Raw genomic sequence first — 14,537 nt, 5'->3', positions numbered from 1 at the left:
TGTATGCACTACAGTATATATATAAAAAAATTCCATGCAAACTTTTTCTCAGATGTCAGCATTTTGTTATTTAAAAAGAATAGGCCAAGATAAATCATTGCTAAACTTTTCTGCCATTAATTTGACCCCATAACCTGTAAAACTAATAAGATTTTCTGTTTTAATCTTTTTGAGAAGGCAAGCAAAAATAAGCAACTGAAAGAATGTGGCTGCACAAGCTTGATACACCCTCTTAGAACTAGGATGTACAGTAGCTGTATTTAGGATTAACCGATCCCATTCAAATAAATGAAATCATTTTAGGTTGGCAATTTTCCACTCTAGCCACCCTCTATTAAATGGAAAAATGTGAGGTGCAAGTCAGCAAAGCAAAGTGAACACATTGTTTTGATAGGGTGTCCAGTGAGCCAAGTTATCAAAACAGCTATTGTACTTTTGTACTTAGATTTCGTAGTCTGTACTTTTTACTTTTAGCACTTCTACTTTTAGTATTCTTTTTTTTTCTTTTTTTTTACACAAGTATCAGTACTTCGGCTCAGAGGTGGCAAGACTACTCACACTCTCTGCTCAAGTCAGAGTATTGATTCAACTTAAGTAGAAGTAAAGAAGTAATTGTTGATAGACACTGAATGGCTGCAGTTGATGTGTAGTACTACACTCGTGCCACAGTGAGGCGCTAGGTCATACTCTTGCATGCTTTAGGGCGCATGCTTGTGTCGTCTTTGTTCCTATACGTGTGCTTCCTTCCTGTGTGCCATGTGACCACAGCTCATGAAATATTCCATACTTGGTTAAATATCCTCTCATTCGCCATCGTCCATCTGAATGCGACGTTAAACTGTAACAATTTAACAGTAATGACTACAATGTACTTACGTACAAAAGTTAATGTGAATTTTTACTGTCTCTTTTGATATTTTGGCACAATGTGAAAAAAACTGCACAGAAAATATTCTTGTTAAATTACGTACTGCTTGTAGGCCTAAAAATTGGCACAAAAATAAATACTTAAAAGTAAATTAACAAAGTATTTGTACTTTAGTACTTTCTCACTGCTGTGCAAAAAGCAATGGGAACGCTTTTTGTTCTTACTTTTATCTAAGTAAAGGAGTTGAGTCAGTACTTGTACATTTACCCGAATATTTATTTATTATTTTTTTTTTTATTATTTATTTTTTTTACTTACAGGGTGCGAGTACTTTTGCTACCACCGATTTGGATATTTCCCATTCCGTGAACGTTCACCGTCATTGTTTTTCTACTTTTTCTTCCGGTGAAACAGCGACGTGCGATGGAGGGGTGCGGTAATGCATCTAGTTTTCCTCGCTCCGTTTACGGAAACACTTTGGACGTCAACACGTGTGCAGGCTTGTGCTGCGGGGTTCACTTCAGTACGTGAGGCGTTGCATGCGTGCTCCTGCTTCCCAAATCCCAAGTAAGAACGGCGCCGAGGGGGTAGGTCGTGTTGTGTTTCTCAAGCGGGGTCCGCTCGATCGATGAAGACTCTGTTGCACGTCCTCGATGGAGCACGGCGCACTTTTTAATCATCTGCACCCTCAACGACTGTGCTAAAGTATACGGGGGGGGTTTAAGGAGGCCGAGGAGTTTCCTTCCTATGCGGAACACGTTCGACAGACCGATGCAAAGACGACTGGAGGCTTGATTGGGAAAGAAAAAACATGATTTCCAGCAAAATCCAACCGGGAGCGTGCAGACTATGGTTGACGCGTGTAAGTATTTATAAATGTGAGTGTGTGTTTAAAACCAGTGTTGAAAAAGTTGGTCTTGCATCGGGGGTGGGCGAACTTTTGTGATCCAGGGCCATGTTTTATTTTTAAAAGTGAGAAAGGGGCTAGGTTAATAAGCAAATGAGGTTAAAAAAAAAACCGTACAAATCAAATGAGTATGTAAAATAGTTTTAATACAAATATAATTCTTAAGTATTACTATTTTAAATGAATTCAATAATGATGAATTTACCATTTATTTAAATACAAATAATTTGGGTAATATTTGTATTTTACAATAAATCAATTGTTTGAGAAATTTAAAAAAACGTGAATTCTGTCAAATGTATTGTAATTAGTTAACCAATTGTTTAATAAAATACCTTTTTTTAAATTTAATATCAGTCAACCAATTGTTTAATAAATAAATATGACGAATATACAAATTTTAATCACCCAATGTTTTTTGGGGGGGGACTAAAAATGCCACAAATTTGGGGTTTCGTGACAATGTAAATGCTCAGTGGGCTATACTTTGCTCATCCCTGGTCAAAATGTAAATGTGCTGCTCAGTGGCATCTCTAGGCCTATTTTCAGGGGGGTTGAAGCCCCCCCTAAAGCCTCCATAAAGCCAGTCTTAAGCCCCTCTAAACGATTTGGTTGGTACTTCTCCAACAATAGCCCACGCCCCATGGACGAAACGTATCAGACAATATACACACAATATACAACGAACTGTACTGCCCACACAATACGTTTCATGAATGGCAAATTTCGATCAGCACCCCGATCCTCCCCCCGTCAACAAAAACTATTTGGGGGCGATCAAGTCTAGCGGTGCCCCTGGTGCAGCTTATCCGATCTTGTAGTTTGATTAGCATTCGATCAAACTTCTATTCAAGCTGCTAAGTTTGAAGCTCTTTGTTTGTTTGAGTTTATGGACAACGTGTGTATGCATAACTCAATATCAAAGACATGAATAGATGGTTGCACCAAATTTAGCAGAAAACTCATTTCCATCTGTAGTCCAGAACATAAAATAAATAAACCCCCGAATGGGGTACACAACAAATATTGAAAAATGGAAAACAAACTCATAAGCTCTCCCCTCAAAATCAATAAATACAATTACAATGTAAATTGTATTATTGACTCACTTGTGCAAAAAAAAAAAACGTAAGTTTTCACATTTCCTCCAGGTGACATCCAGGCAGGAGCTGAGTATGTCCACCTTCGTGCCCCCGCAGCCGGTGCCCCCCCTGGGTCAGACTCTGCAGGCGTACATGAGAGGCCTGGAGCCCCTGATACCCTCTGAAGAGCTCACCCACACCCGCAGGGTGATGCGGGAGTTTTCCAGGCGAGGTGGTCTCGGCGCGGAGCTTCAGAGGGGCCTGGAGAGGAGGGCGAGAAAGACCGAGAACTGGGTGCGTGTTTTGGCTTTATCTCACTGGGAAACATGACACGTGTCGCCGATTGATGTTTTGGTCAAGCACAGAGAATGCTACACCCTCAACCCTTGCACATGCCAGTGTTAACTACCAGTGGGTAGTTGGATGACTTATTCTAGTGCTTAAAGGGGGTACATTCACACAGATAACAGGGACAAATTAAAAAAATAAATCTAACCTTCCAATCAGCAAAGGCCTGATTGTCTGATGTCTCTAAACGATTACCCTGTATTGCGGGATGTGTTCGGAGTGATTTATTATTATTATTTTTTAATTTTTTTTTTTTTTTTTTTTCATTAATTTTTCTCCCAAACTGCTTGAACAAAGTTTGGGAGCACAATGGCGAATTGTGATTGTATCGTGAAACAGAACGATTATCCGGTTAGGAAGCAACAGGAAGCTCTTGCTGTTTGTTGCCTTACGCAAATAGCGGTGCAACTGGTTGTGTTGCCCTACGTCATTCACCACGGTAAAAATGAAAATGTATTTGAAATGAGCTAACAGGAAGCCTTGTGCCTTCTATGTCTTCTTGTTTTGTATTTTCCGCCAATCTCTGAGCCCTCTGGCACCAGGCTGCCTCTCACAGGTCATTTTCGGTACTACACAAGACGTCCGGTTTGGGGAGGAGGCTTGGCATTGATTGTCAGTGGAGACGTAATGTGTTTGGTGTGCAATGTTCATGTCGGGTACACGACTGAGAGCAGTCAGAACGCACATGCATATCCGCCCTCCTCCTCCTTGTAATGTTTGATTTTTCTTTGTCTTCATTTAAAAAATCCCGCTTTAGTAACAGTAATGTCTGAATTATACACAGTCTAATGAAATCTGATCTTTTTAAATCCAGTAGGAGCTGTATTAAACATTTTGGTATTTACAGCCCAGACAGAATGTAGCCCACTATCAAGGGGGATATTTGCAAATTTCCATCAGCACAATGTTATGTTGATATCCCTTCCGCATGTCTTTATAAGGTACACATCATGGTGGGACAAATTAAACCATATTCAGTGGTACAAAGGATATATTAGTGTCTCTGTGTACATTCCCTGCAGATCACAGACTGGTGGGTGCAGTGGGCCTACTTGGACAGTCGACTGCCGCTGCCTGTGCACTCCAACCCAGCCATTTCTCTCCCCAGACGAGATTACAATGGCTGGCGGAGCCAACTGTTGTGAGTGAACACTAACTGCACTGCACCCGGCATGTGGCGCCAACACATCGCTAATCTCCTTACTGTACGAATGGAGTGCATTTCAAAACAAATCAGTCGGCTAATATTACGTTGAGTCGCTCTGTAAGTCATGTTGATCATTGGAAGTTGTTTTAATATATTGCTAAGATATATAGAAGCGAGCTCTTTGACTTCATAGTCACAACCAAGCACTAATAATAATCATCCCCCCCCCCCCCCCCCCCCCCCCCCCCACATGATTCATCGACTTGATCAGTCACTTCAATTACATTACTAGGAGACTATTCACCTCAGTAAAACCAATGCATTTACTGTATTTGTGTGTTGTATTTATGTCATGCAAGGTTCCATTTATGAATAACTGGCAAGGAGTGTTCGTAATAGGCTAATTGAATGACACGCCTATGTTGCTTTTGACACTTTTGTGATGATTATATTGTGGCGCAACGTTCGTACAAGCAGTATAGACAACTCTGAACAGTAACATTTGCACAGACACTCGTACAGCACTAACACATAATGAAAGGTGTGCTGGCTGGTCCTCCACAATTAAAGTTACTAAAGTAGGTGATTAAAAGTCGCCATGGCAATGAAAGAGATGCTTTTCTCCTCCTTAAAAGCCAGCGTACAGCAATTGGGTGTGTGTTTAAGGTCATATTTTTTGTGTGGACTAACCATAGGTTGTGTTTCCTTTCAGGTTTGCATCCAAACTGATTGTTGCAGTACTTGAGTTTAAGGCCAAACTTGACGCGTAAGTCCTAATTGGTGCTGTCCAACATACAGTATATATTAAAATCAGCATATCATCTTGATCCTCATCATGTTTTGAAAGATCAGTGTGGTAACATTTCATAAAGTATATTATTTAGGCTAAGTATAGTATAACTATTTGACTGCAACTAGCACAGCGCCTCAACTAGTTTGTGGACTAAGCACACAACAGATATGGGAAGCGAAGCTACATTAGTAAATACGTCTGCCATAGAAAGTCGTCTGGGTATTCTGCTTAATACAACACTCGAGTTGAGTGATTCTCCCACTTTCCTCAGTTGTTCATTGGATTGTACAATAATTGTGTTCAATTGATTAATTTGTCAGCCATGTACGATAGGTATTTGTCCTGGAAAACAGTAAAGTTGCATGCATTTTAAAGGTATATCATTGGCCTGTATAATATGCAATGATTAAAGAATAAGTTCTACTCTCCTTCAAAATAATGAAGAACGTTGACAAAACATACCCTCAAGTAATTGCTTCATTCTATTTCTTAGAATTGTAGCTTTATACTGTCCTAGTAACACTGTAGATGCGCCTTACTCTTACTATGTGTATCCAAATAGTTTTTTTTTTTTATTACTAGTCACATTTAAGGAAATGAGGATGTACAGAGGCATGTGCACCCAACCCAATTGTGCAATTAACAAGTTGTGCACATTGTTCCTTCCTATTCCATCCAGTGGCTTGTGGCTCAGCAATGACCACATTAACAAGTCATATTTTGTTTGTTTGTTTACAGAACTATACCCTCAATTAAAACGCAATGGGTTTTTTTTGTGGGGGGGGGGGGGGGGGGGGTTGAAATTTGTACAATAGATGAAACTAAATGTTTGCCATCCCAAATAAATTAATATTATTCAAGGAATGGTGCTTTGCATTTCGTCACCAGTCAGTGATGTCAGACCAACTTTACACCTCCAGCTGGTAACCATACAAGTTTCAAGATAACTCAATGATAAAAGGCTGTGTGTGTGTGTGTGTGTGTGCGCGTGCGTGTGTGTTAGTGGCCGGCTGCCAGTGGAGTACATGCGAGGCAGGCCTCTGTGCATGGCGCTCTATCCACTGCTCTTCTCTTCCTGTCGCATCCCGGGGCCCAAACACGACTACGTCGCTCACCACGGGATTTCCCGACGGTCACCGACGCATATCACTGTGGTCAGGAACTATCAGGTCAGCAAAGTTGATCTAATTCTTCCATATCAGTCATGTTCCTCAGACTTGCTGCTCATTGTGTATGTGTGCTGTCTGCCATAGTTTTTGTATAATGTTGGGGTAAAATATGAACCTGGAGCCATTTGCTGTTAATGGATATGACAGTATGCAGACAGGAATCCTTTACATGTGTTCTATGTACAGTAGTTGGAATCAAAGAGGGTGATATTCTGAAACAGAGACTGAGAAGAAAGCAAAGTATTTCCATGTTTTCCCCCTCCTTTTATGCACGTTCCTTTTGATTTAACGCCAATTACTTATTATTCAATGAATGAATTTCATCTACTGTTCAATTAAAAAAAGTTTTTAACCGATTTTTACCACTGATGGTGACTCGGACGCTTTTTGTCAATTTCCTGAAGCCAACTTGTGCCACTCCTAGACTGTCACATACACATTTGGTTAACTAAGAGAACCTAGTGGTCAAAAGCGCTACAAATTGCTCTCCTATGACTATAAATTACTGGGTTTGTTTTTGTTGAAAAATGGACTTTGGAAGCTGTACACTTACTCTCTGCACTGCTTATTTTTAGAATATATTATTGGAAAGTCAGCTTCTTGGACAAAACGCAATTTCAGAAAAGACTCAAAATAGTAGGCTAGACTTTTGCTGTCTTTCTATGAACAAATCACATTTTAGGTAAAAAAAAAAATAAATAAAACAAACGTATTCTGGTTCTAGTTCTTCCAGCTGGAGGTGTACAACAGCGACGGCTCCCGCCTGACGGAGAGCCAAATTCACGGGCAGCTGCTGAGGATCAGATCTCAGTCCTGGAAGACGGACAAGGAGCCGATGGGGATCCTGACCAGCGAGCATCGCCACACGTGGGGCCAGGCCTACAACCGCCTGCTGAGAGGTAGAAAATATCAGACCTGGAGGACCCCACAAAAGACTTGCCTTGCATAAAAACTTCATATTTTGGTTACTTCTTTTTTTTCCAATTTTATCAGCTATCTTAAACACAATACAAACTGTTGCAAAAACAAATGGATGACAACAATGTATCTTGAGCAAGTGTCTGGTATTCTTTGGGAAACAACAATTGAAGTTGTGTGCATGCGTACGTGGGCGCATGGAGGCGGAACCAAACATTGACCTATCCTTCTTGCCAAGTTCACCTGGAACATTCATTATTAGTACCTTTTTGTTTTCTCGCTATTAACTTACATTTATGTCTTTGTCCTTTTGTGCCTTTGTATTTTCTTGTCCGATTCAGATAAACTTAACCGGGAATCAGTGCAGGCAATTGAGAAGGGACTTTTTTCGCTATGTCTGGATTCTCCAGTTATGAGGATATCAGATGAAAAGTATGTCCACACACACACACACACACACACACACACTTATACATTGGTTAAGTTTAATTGCTAGCTCGACTCCCAGTTTCCCCCCAGAGGAAACTGAACCCGCTGTTGCTTACGCTGCATCATCAGTGTTTATGAATGAGGTGTTTATTTTACTACCATAGCAACGTATGCCATCATCATTGAGGGAAAGGCTGCTTGAAACAACTTTGTAAATCACTTTGAATACCTTTTGAAGTATTGTGCTTAGAAGAGGATGTCATTCTGACTGACAGATACGCCAGCCGCAAAGCAGCCCAGGTCCTGCACGGAGGCGGGACCTTCTCCAACAGCGGCAACCGCTGGTTTGACAAAACTCTGCAGGTGAGTGACCAAGCTGCTCACGGTCAACAAAGGCAGCGTTTGAAAGGACTTTCACTGCTGGTTTATTGACTTTATACGTTTGTACAGTTTGTGATAGGCGAGGACGGCTCCTGGGGTCTCCTGTATGAACAAGCCACAGCTGAAGGTCCGCCCATAGCAACCCTGCTGGATTATATCCTGCGCTACTGGTAACAAAGCTGTATTACCTCAACAGTTTTTTTGGTTTGTTTTTTACCATGCCTGATCAGCAAGATACTTCTCATCTGTCTGTCAAAGTAATGATCAGCTCTTGAAATCGTAAAGAAATCCAAGCCACATAAGAGTGGACGAATACATGCTGACTGTGGTATCAGCTTTATTTACAGACTTAAGGTTGAGGCGTGGACAAACAGATTCACAATATACTGTAAGCAACAAGAAGCAAATATGCAGATACACCAAAATAATAACAAACAACAAAATAAAGCACATGCAAGAGGCAATGGTAACAGTGTCTCCAGACTCGGGACTGGTATCATGTAGCACTGCACTTTGTTTGACAAGTACCGAAGGACTTCTTTGTTTGAGGCATTTATGCGGCAGCTAAATTTGTACATTTCTTAAAAGTTGGTCTGCAAACTATTGACTTTTGGACACAAGACACTATTGACACTTGCACTAGTTCTTCTCGGTCGAAATGATCTCAGAGACTATTTAAATTTTCTCTTGGCTGGTTTTACTATTATTTGAACAAAATGAATGAAGCCCATGTTGCATTTCTACAACTTCAAATGGAAATGTCACAGTTGAGTGTGTTGAGACATCTGGAACTATATATGATGACGTATAATAATCAAAATGCTGATTGAACATGAAGTATGCAGCAATGTGAAATTTTATTTCCCTTTGAGGATTAAAACAAACATTATGTAAAAGCAAACCATTTAATTGTCATTATTGACCTTTTAAAACTAAAAATATGAAAGAAAGAACCTCACTTTGTACATAATTTGACGTACAGTACAGTATGTCTTGCACATTTTTGGTTAATCGGCAAGCAAGCGCAATCATTTATTTATTTTTATCAGTAGTTTGTTTTGCATGGATGATCTGCAAGACTTCATTTGTATACAATATTTCTTTAAAAAAAAAAAAAGAAAAGATTGTACTCTCCATTCTCAGTTGAAACGCTGTTCAATATTAGGTTGGTTCACAAAAACAAAATGGTTGGCTTCATACTACTTTACTATTTACTGTGTGCGTATACCTGCATGTATATTTACTTTGTGCATGAGCTATTGTTTTTGTTTTGTTTGTTTGTTTTGTCCCCCCCCTTACCTGCAGTGAGACTCCCGAGCCAAGGCGAGCACCACTGGTCCCGCTTCCAATGCCTAAGAAGCTTTACTTCCATATAGACAGAGAAATCAAGAGAGACATTGAGAATGCCAAGCGGAACCTTGATATGTAAGTTGCAAAACGTCGCTCATTTCAAGTCTTTGCAGGCAGGCTGCAACTGCTGCTGCTGATGAGAAAAGACTTGCTGTACATTGTCAACCAGATCTTTTTGTTTTTGCTTCTACACCCGACAGTGCCGAAGTGATGTCCACAAGAGTGTAAACACGTTTAGCTTCTTCCAACCGTGAATGAAACCTTGACAAAAAGATGACTCTCGTTGGCCGAGTTCTTTTTCTCGATCTCTTAGCGCCACATAAAAACAGCACGGCGTTCGATGATGTTAGAGAACAGTTAACCCCCGATTAGGGAAAATCTGTGCTATAGAGAGTTACCCCTCCCACTCGCTGTGAACATATTTAAGCTTATCAAAACACTTTTTAAAGTACAGGTTAATGCCTTTTCTCCTCCTCAAGAAATGGAAGAGCATCAGATACACTACCATCACTTTGAGGAGACACAGACTCGCCTGCACAGTTCTGCAAATAAGAGGCAAAGCCTGCTTTCTTCAAGCTGTTTATTTTTCATTCCTTAGTTTATTGTAAAACGGACACATAAACCAAAAGACAATTAAATGTATAGTTTAAGAACAAAATGTTCGACCACACTATATTATGACGCAAGTATGCTAGGTTAATGCTAAAATATTATGTGAAATACCATAGACAGTCCAATGGAAATTAGCATAGATATTACGGTAAATATAAAGCTTTGAACTAATGCTACTTTAACCCACACGGAGTGGCATCACATACAAAACAAATAGAGCATTCAACATTGTATAAACACAAAAATGTTCAACCAAAATATACAGTATACTGTAGTGTTGCTCAAAGGCATATATTTTCTCTCCTCTGTAAGAACGACTATTACCGCATCTTATAGCAGGAGACCCTCTCTGCCCCTTTGTCTCTTAATTGCACTGCATTTTCATCCAGTAGACCTCAGTGCTGCCTGGCATGTTGCAGCACAATGTGGTACGACACTGAGGGCACGCAATTCTAAATTTGGACTTAGCTGTACACGGATACTGTAAAAACCCATGTAAGAAATTATTGCTTGAAAATCTGAATGATAAAAGGGATTCGCTGTGCTTCATAATTTAGTAGCAACCATAAAAACAAGGAAAATCCACTTGCACAGATAGTTAATTACAATGTTAACGTTACAGTTTCTCATCTCCATACCAAGTAATTCTGTATGTGACATTAAAGTTAAATAACTGCAAGGAAATGTTACTGCTAAATTCGAATAATTTATTTAAAAAAATGTTGTTTCAGACTGATCAATGACCTGGATGTGAATGTTTTCAACTTTAAGAAATTTGGCAAAGACCTTCCTAAGCAGCACAAACTGAGTCCGAACTCCTTCATCCAGGTGGCCCTGCAGCTGGCCTATTACAGGTAAAGAATCAGACACTGGATCATATATGCAACAAGGTGCGATTATCTGAATCGTGCATACGGCTCAATGCAACGTGAAATCATTTGTTACTGGATCAAAATATTCCACATTGTTCCACGTGTTTTCACATGCCAAGGGTTGACATTTTATTGCTACTTCTGGAATGGAAGTGATTTTTTTCGTAACTTCATCAACTTCAAGATGAACTTTTTTTTGTTTCGTTTTTAACACATTCTAAACTATTTAGAATCTCGAAATGCATGGTCATGGACGGCCACATTGTATCCCACCGACCATTCTCCACTTGTTTTTGATGACATGATACTATATCTGGTTGTGTGTGTGTGTGTGTGTGTGTGTGATCATTGGCAAACAAAGACTGAAGAATAAAATAGATGAGCACTTCTGTATTTGTAGATGTCTGTTTGTGTTGGTAGAGTTCACGGTGACGTTTGCGCCACCTGCGACATCGCTTCTCAAAGGATGTTTCGTAAAGGAAGAACCGAATACATCCGCTTGCCTTCAAGCCAGACACTCAAATTCATCCTTGCCTTCGTCGATCCATCCGTGTCGGTGAGCCGACATGCACGTTTTATTTCAAATGCTTTCCCTATTGGATAAATACTGTTTAATAATAGGATTTTGTTTTGTTTTGTTTTTTGTTTTTAAAATGTTGTCTCGTGGTGCAGCGTGAAGCCGAGCTCCAACTATTCACAGAAGCTGTTGATGCCTACTCGGCTCTGACCGACCAGGTAACCGAGCTATTTGAAAAAGACAACAATTATTCTAATACAGTGGCAACCTTGACTTGCGAGTGCCCCAACCCAGGTGTTTTCGTGTCAATTCTTTTGCTTTGCGTCGTGAGCCAAAATCTGAGTTGCGAGCAAGCTTCGGATATGCTGCCACTCAAGTGAAGTGTAAAAACAAAATCTGAGCAATTAAGGTACTGGAATGCTTATGAACAAAACAAAAAAACAATTCAATTTTTACGATGAATGGAATTTCAACAGAGGCAACATTGTTTCAATACAGGAGTAAATTGAGTTACAAGCTTGGTCACACTCGTAAGTCAAGGTACCACGTGTGGAACGTGTCAAGCTGCATTCTCATACTTGCGCTCTGTGCAGGTGCTTAAAGGACATGGCATAGACCGACACCTGCTGGGGCTCAAGCTGCAGGCCATCGAAGACGGACTGAGCGTTCCCAAAATCTTCATGGATACTGCCTTTGGCCTAGCGACTCATTGGAAGCTTCGAACTGGGCAGGTGTGTTCGTGGAAGTGGAAGTTTGTTAGCACTTTGTCCTGATCTGAATCATGTTATTCTTCTGAATGTGACTTATTTACATTTTTCCACAACATGATGGGATTTTCCATCAGCGAGATGTCCCTTTTTGCATTTTTTTTTTAAATTGTAGTCACATTTGGACATGGCTTACTTTGCCCCTTCAAATGTGGTGTTATGTTGTACAGTTTTTTTTTTTTTTTAAATATATATATATATAGTTTTGTGGTCCTCCTGCCTCCATTTTACAATGCAGCTTTCTTCTGCTTATGCTGCTACCTTACCAAGTCAATATCTTGGCTTGCTAGTCAGACGAGACAAATAGAAAATTAAGAGTACACAGGACGCAAAACACGTTAATAAAGAAACCAAATGTTTTATGTCAAGGAATCTAAATTAGATTTAATATTGGATATAAATGTGATTTATTTTATTCTCTGTTTACAATCAACTCAAAACAAACCCTCAAATTTGCATGAAATATTTTTATCTCTTCATAAACTGAAGTATGAGCAGCACAGTATATAGTGGTTAGCATGTCTGCCTCACGTTTTGAGTAGCGCATCTTTCTAGTTGTGGTTGTAGGTCCACATAAGGCCTTCATGGCCTTTGTTATAATCTCACTGTCTCCTGTCCATTTAGTCTTTTCCTTCATTTGCCAAGCATTTTTTTTTCTTCCCCACTTCATATACATATCGCTTTATATAAATTAAATGTAGTTCCTCCTTTTTGAATGTTCAGTTCTATCTTTTCATTTTAGGTGCCTGCGAACACAGACAGTGTGATGTGTTTTGGTCCCCTGGTTCCTGACGGTTACGCCATATGTTACAACCCGCAGTCTGACCACGTCCACTTTTCTATAACGGCCTTCAACTGCTGTGAGGAGACAAATGCAGAAACACTGGGCGTCGCCGTGAGGGAAACCTTGTGCCAACTGTACGAGCTCCTGGAGCCTACTGTGTAGAGCTGCGGCAGACTTAAGACTTTCACTCCTATGTATTCTTAAGCAAATTTACAAAAGTGTTTATGAAGGGTTATTTCTTGTAGATTTGTTTTTGCATTGTACATTCACAGCTGCCCACTTTTCACGCTGTTGGTGTGGAAAATAAATCACGTTAACACTTCAGCATTAATCACAGACAAAACGCATGTATATGTGTTTGTGAAGGACCAAAATGTGGGGAAAAAATATTGATAGGAACAAATGGTGCTGTTGCTTGAATAAAATTGATGTGGCCCTATTTGGAGAGGTTTTGGAGAAACAGATGCTGCCATCCAAGCAACGTCTTTTTCATGGACACCCCTGCTTATTTCAGCAAGGCAATCCCAAACCACATTTTGCACGTGTTACAACAGCAGGGCTTCGTAGTAAAAGAGTGCGGGTACTAGACTGGCCTGCCTGCCATTGAGCTGTCTCCCATTGAAAATGTGTGGCGCATCATGAAGCATAAAATACGAAAACGGAGACCCAGGACCGTTGAACAGCTGAAGCTGTACGTCAAGCAAGAATGGGAACTAATTCCACCTACAAAGCTAAACCTATATACATATTCTATGAATTTTTTCGTTTTTCTTTTTCTCTCTCAATGAATGTTTTTACAAATGTATTTTATTAGTTCTATTCTCTGTGTGTTGCACAGAAAATATACAATAATCCCCATTGTTTAGAACGTACAGAATAAAAAAAAGTTTCAGGTCACATATTTCACACTTTAATTTAGGGCCCACCAACCTTTCACAAAGTGAGAGCTGCTACTGTTTACGTCACACTGCTGAAATAACAAACTGGATGTTTGACGCGTGAATTTAAATCGTGCCGTGACCAGTATCGCAGGTGTCAGGCTGAATCCTCACAATTCCAAAACCATCACTTTTCATCCATCCATTTTCCGTACCGCTTTATCCTCACAAGGGTCACGGGTGTGCTGGAGCCTATCCCAGACATCTTCGGGCGAGAGGTGGGGTGCCCTCTGAACTAGTCGCCAGCCAATCGCAGGGCACATATAAACAAACAACCATTCACGCACACATTCACACCTACGGGCAATTTAAGAGTCTTCAATCAACCTACCATGCATGTTTTTGGGATGTGGGAAGAAACCCACGGAGGCACGGGGAAAACATGCAAACTCCACAGGCGAGGCCGGGATTGGAACCCAAGTCCTCAGAACTGTGAGGCAGATGTGCCAACCAGTTGTCCGCCATGCTGCCTACACAGCATTAAAAAAAAAAAAAAAAAAAAAAAAAAACATCATACCAACACTCAAACATGGCGGTGGTAGCGTGACGGTCTGGGCTGCTTACTTCCTTCGGGACCTGGACAACTTGCTGTGATTGATGGAACCATGAATTATGCTTTTTAATCCTGAGGGAGAATTCAGCCATGAGTTTTTGA

At 40.3% G+C, this 14,537-nt stretch overlaps 1 protein-coding gene across 2 annotated transcripts; it reads left to right on the top strand.

Annotated features, from left to right (window-relative positions):
- The first annotated feature begins 1,317 nt into the window (after window positions 1–1,317).
- Window positions 1,318–14,020, top strand: cratb (carnitine O-acetyltransferase b). Of its 2 annotated transcripts, XM_061665340.1 has the most exons (15): window positions 1,319–1,730; window positions 2,927–3,151; window positions 4,228–4,346; window positions 5,065–5,118; window positions 6,149–6,314; window positions 7,039–7,213; window positions 7,574–7,664; window positions 7,937–8,024; window positions 8,112–8,212; window positions 9,348–9,467; window positions 10,736–10,858; window positions 11,297–11,432; window positions 11,549–11,611; window positions 11,987–12,124; window positions 12,903–14,020. In XM_061665340.1, the coding sequence occupies exons 1-15, from the start codon at window positions 1,680–1,682 to the stop codon at window positions 13,104–13,106; spliced, it is 1,854 nt and encodes a 617-aa protein (XP_061521324.1). In that variant the 5' UTR covers window positions 1,319–1,679; the 3' UTR covers window positions 13,107–14,020. The 2 variants fall into 2 exon arrangements, with proteins under 2 accessions (XP_061521325.1, XP_061521324.1); XM_061665341.1 differs by lacking the exon at window positions 12,903–14,020 and having other exon boundaries at window positions 1,318–1,730; window positions 11,277–11,432; window positions 11,987–12,075.
- The last annotated feature ends 517 nt before the right edge of the window (window positions 14,021–14,537 follow it).

Source organism: Phycodurus eques, chromosome 20 (genome assembly GCF_024500275.1).
Source record: "Phycodurus eques isolate BA_2022a chromosome 20, UOR_Pequ_1.1, whole genome shotgun sequence".
NCBI classification, from domain to species: Eukaryota; Metazoa; Chordata; class Actinopteri; order Syngnathiformes; family Syngnathidae; genus Phycodurus; species Phycodurus eques.
Note: the sequence above shows the minus strand (reverse complement) of the source record. Positions and strands in the feature narration are given on the sequence as shown.